The sequence below is a fragment of the Mus pahari genome, chromosome 10 (genome assembly GCF_900095145.1).
Source record: "Mus pahari chromosome 10, PAHARI_EIJ_v1.1, whole genome shotgun sequence".
NCBI classification, from domain to species: Eukaryota; Metazoa; Chordata; class Mammalia; order Rodentia; family Muridae; genus Mus; species Mus pahari.
This window is the reverse complement of record NC_034599.1, coordinates 89,619,426-89,622,499: the sequence shown is the minus strand read 5'-3', so window position 1 is coordinate 89,622,499 and position 3,074 is coordinate 89,619,426. Positions and strand designations below refer to the sequence as shown.

Here is a 3,074-nt window from a genome sequence, read left to right as displayed (position 1 = left end):
GCACTGAGAAACCATACCACTGATGAATACAAGAGATCTGAAGATCAGTAAGTCATAGATAATGCAGTTAGTACCACGTTAAGACAGGCTACACAGGAACACTGTCCTTTCTAAGTTTGCTGGAGTTCTCTTAAAATGCCTGGTAGATTTATAAAGGGAAAAGAAAATATGCTGAGAATATTAGCATATTAAAAATTATTTTCATTAAAACGTGGCCAGAAATGCCAAAAAGCAAAAAATGAGCATCCAGAGCCACAGAAGAAAAAAAGTCCATGATGTTTCAATCCACATGACACATCAGTTGTTTTTCACAGTATCTGAAGGGTACTGACACCACAGCTGTCAATCAGGAAGAGTGTAGGGAAGGAACAGCAAGCAGACCTTTCATAGTTAACATCACAGTTTAGTCTCTCCTGATACAAAGGGACAGACTGACTTCTTCGGAAGCCAGACCTATCAGCAGAACCTGTAAAAATCTACACCTAAAGTGGCTTCCACAAGATTGATGGGGAACCTGCAACAATGTTGTAGAAGAGAAAGAAAAAGATATTTTCTACCTAAGATCTGATTTGCTGCATAAACAAACACACCTCTAAGAAAAATATTTCCAAACCTTTTAGACTTTGTATTATCATGGAGGAAGCGTGCACAGTGCCATTCACATGTGGGAGTCGCAAGAAAACTCTGCAGTCAGTTCTCTCCCTCTTCGTTCCTTCTGGGGACTGAACTCAGGCTGGCAAGCCTGTGTGTCAAGTGCTTTTACCTGCTGAGACATCTTGTTGGCTTGTCTCCAAAGGCTAATGGAATTAACAAGCTACGTGTTTGCTATAATGTTTCCATTAAGAAACATGTTTTTAACAATTGAAGACACTGGGAGCCCAAGAAAATAATTTGCAAAAAACACAATGTACCTGTTATTCTAGAATAACTGACTCCCAGATGGACATATGACAGGAATATGACATTCCCTCTTAACAGTTGCTCCTTTAGTGAGGCAATTATGTAGTAGATAGGTCTAGAACAGTAGCACTTTTATGTGATATGGACCAAGATGGGAGCAAGTTCATGTACCTCAAGAAAATCCAAATCTCCATGGAGGGAGGGGCAACAGAGTTTAGTAAAAGAGGCTGGAGCATTGTCAACTGCCCCAGGACAATTTTATACCCAGTCTGAGGCTTCTCTCTACTGACTCCTTGACCTGCTTCCAGCCACGAAGTTTCCTAACAGGGGACTGCTGATTAGTGGCTGACTGGTTTACCGCTTTCATCACCAAGACACATTCCATCACCTGATCTGCCAGCCTCTGCTATCTCTCAGAGGTGAGCAAGACAAACACCAAAAGTCACATCAAGTCACCCAGGAAGGCAATTCTTAAGTTACAGATAAGCTGGGGTGCTTCAACGTAAGCTGTGATGTCAGAGAAAGTTCCAACAATCCTGACACCTCAGGAGACCAAGTCAAGAGGAGCTGGAGTTTTAGGCTCGTCTGAGCTACATAATGAGACTCGGTTGCCAAAACAAACAAACAAAACTAACAATAATTAAACTCTGTCAAGTAAGTAGGCACTTTTTAAAAAGGGGACATTTATGCAAGCATTTCAACGAGTCAAGAAAGATAAAGAACCAGGAAGAAAGATTTACATTAACTGCTTACATTTTATAAAAATAGAATGTTACACACAACTCTGGAGACTAAAGTAGGGGGCTTAAGAGTTAGAAATTGGCATGGGTTAGGCAGCAGGATCTTCTCTCAAACAAACAAGATATTTTCAAAGACAAGGCCTCACTGCATCACCAGATTGCCTGGACTTCACTGTATCATCTGGACAGGCTTCAAGCTCACGCTCCCCTGGCCTCAGCCTCGAAAGTCCCCATATTTGCCACCATGCCTAGCCTCAATATCCTTTTCAGTCCACTAAGATGCGTTCCTCAATGTATGCCGAGTGCCCACCTAGGCATGACGGTGCCTGCCTATAATCCTAGAATCTGAGAGAGGAGGAAGGAGGTCATGTTTCAAGCCAGCCTGGGCTGTGTGGTGACACTGTACCTCAACGGGAACAACCAAACAGCTCAGAGTTTGGCTGTGCAGAAGAATTAAGGCAGCGTCTTTATGCATGACAGAGGAATGCGCTGACTAATGAGGTCATTGAGGAGTGCCATCAGAGCTTACCCGAGGATATGACGTGTAACAACTATGGCTTTATATATAAAACGGTTTCTCAACAACCTCTCCATTTTAGCTACGTAGGTTTCAAAGAGCCCTCTTGATTTTAAATTTAAGAAAACATTTCATCATTTTTAACAAAATGTGACCCGGAATCATTAGGGTAAATGACGACTATGATGTATGTGCCATTGACCCTGTATAAAAAAAGAGGACTCACAAGTATCTGAAATGCAGCTGGGAGTGGACAATGTCCTTTGGAAATCGCCAGAAGAAAGCAGACACAATTTTGAGGTCTTGCTGCCTAAAAGTTTCACTATGATTTGGGTTTAAAAAATAAGAAGTACTTTTTTGTATGTGAGGTTGTTTTGTTTTGTTCTGTTTTGTTTTAAAGAGCCTGGCTTCTTCTCTCAGTCTGGGAGGCTCGTTTCGAATCTTCTCCTCTTCGGCTATGGTCACACAGTGATCCCTGTACGGCTCCCATCATCAGCACATCCTGACCCTGAGCCTGCAGGTTTTCCATGGCTCCTCGGGGCTATGTCTTGTTATACCAATTCATAGAGCGCTTCACTGCTTTTACCCAGTTTTCCATATTCACCTCATATTCTTGCCACTTCTTCTGAGGCTTGAAAACCATCTCACTTTGCCTCAGCTTCTGTAGCTCTTCCTTGTCTGCCCAAAATCCTACAGATGAAAAAACAAAATCTCAAAATTTAAGGCAAAGAACGGGTTTGTGAAATGTCTCCATCATATGACTGCTGTGGCAAGGAGAACAACTTGTATGTTAAACACAGTCCAGAGCCGGGCGTGGTGGCGCATGCCTTTAATCCCAGCACTCAGGAGGCAGAGGCAGGTGGATTTCTGAGTTCGAGACCAGCCTGGTCTACAAAGTGAGTTCCAGGACAGCCAGG

General features: G+C 42.7%; 1 protein-coding gene across 1 annotated transcript in view; it reads right to left on the bottom strand.

Annotated features, from left to right (window-relative positions):
• Positions 1-216: 216 nt before the first annotated feature.
• Gk5 (glycerol kinase 5) overlaps positions 217-3,074 on the bottom strand; it is a 63,731-nt gene continuing 60,873 nt past the window's right edge. The window contains exon 16 of the mRNA XM_021207428.2: positions 217-2,847. Coding sequence (XP_021063087.1) covers positions 2,699-2,847 — 149 coding nt within the window. The 3' untranslated portion in view covers positions 217-2,698. The remainder of the gene's footprint in view (positions 2,848-3,074) is intronic.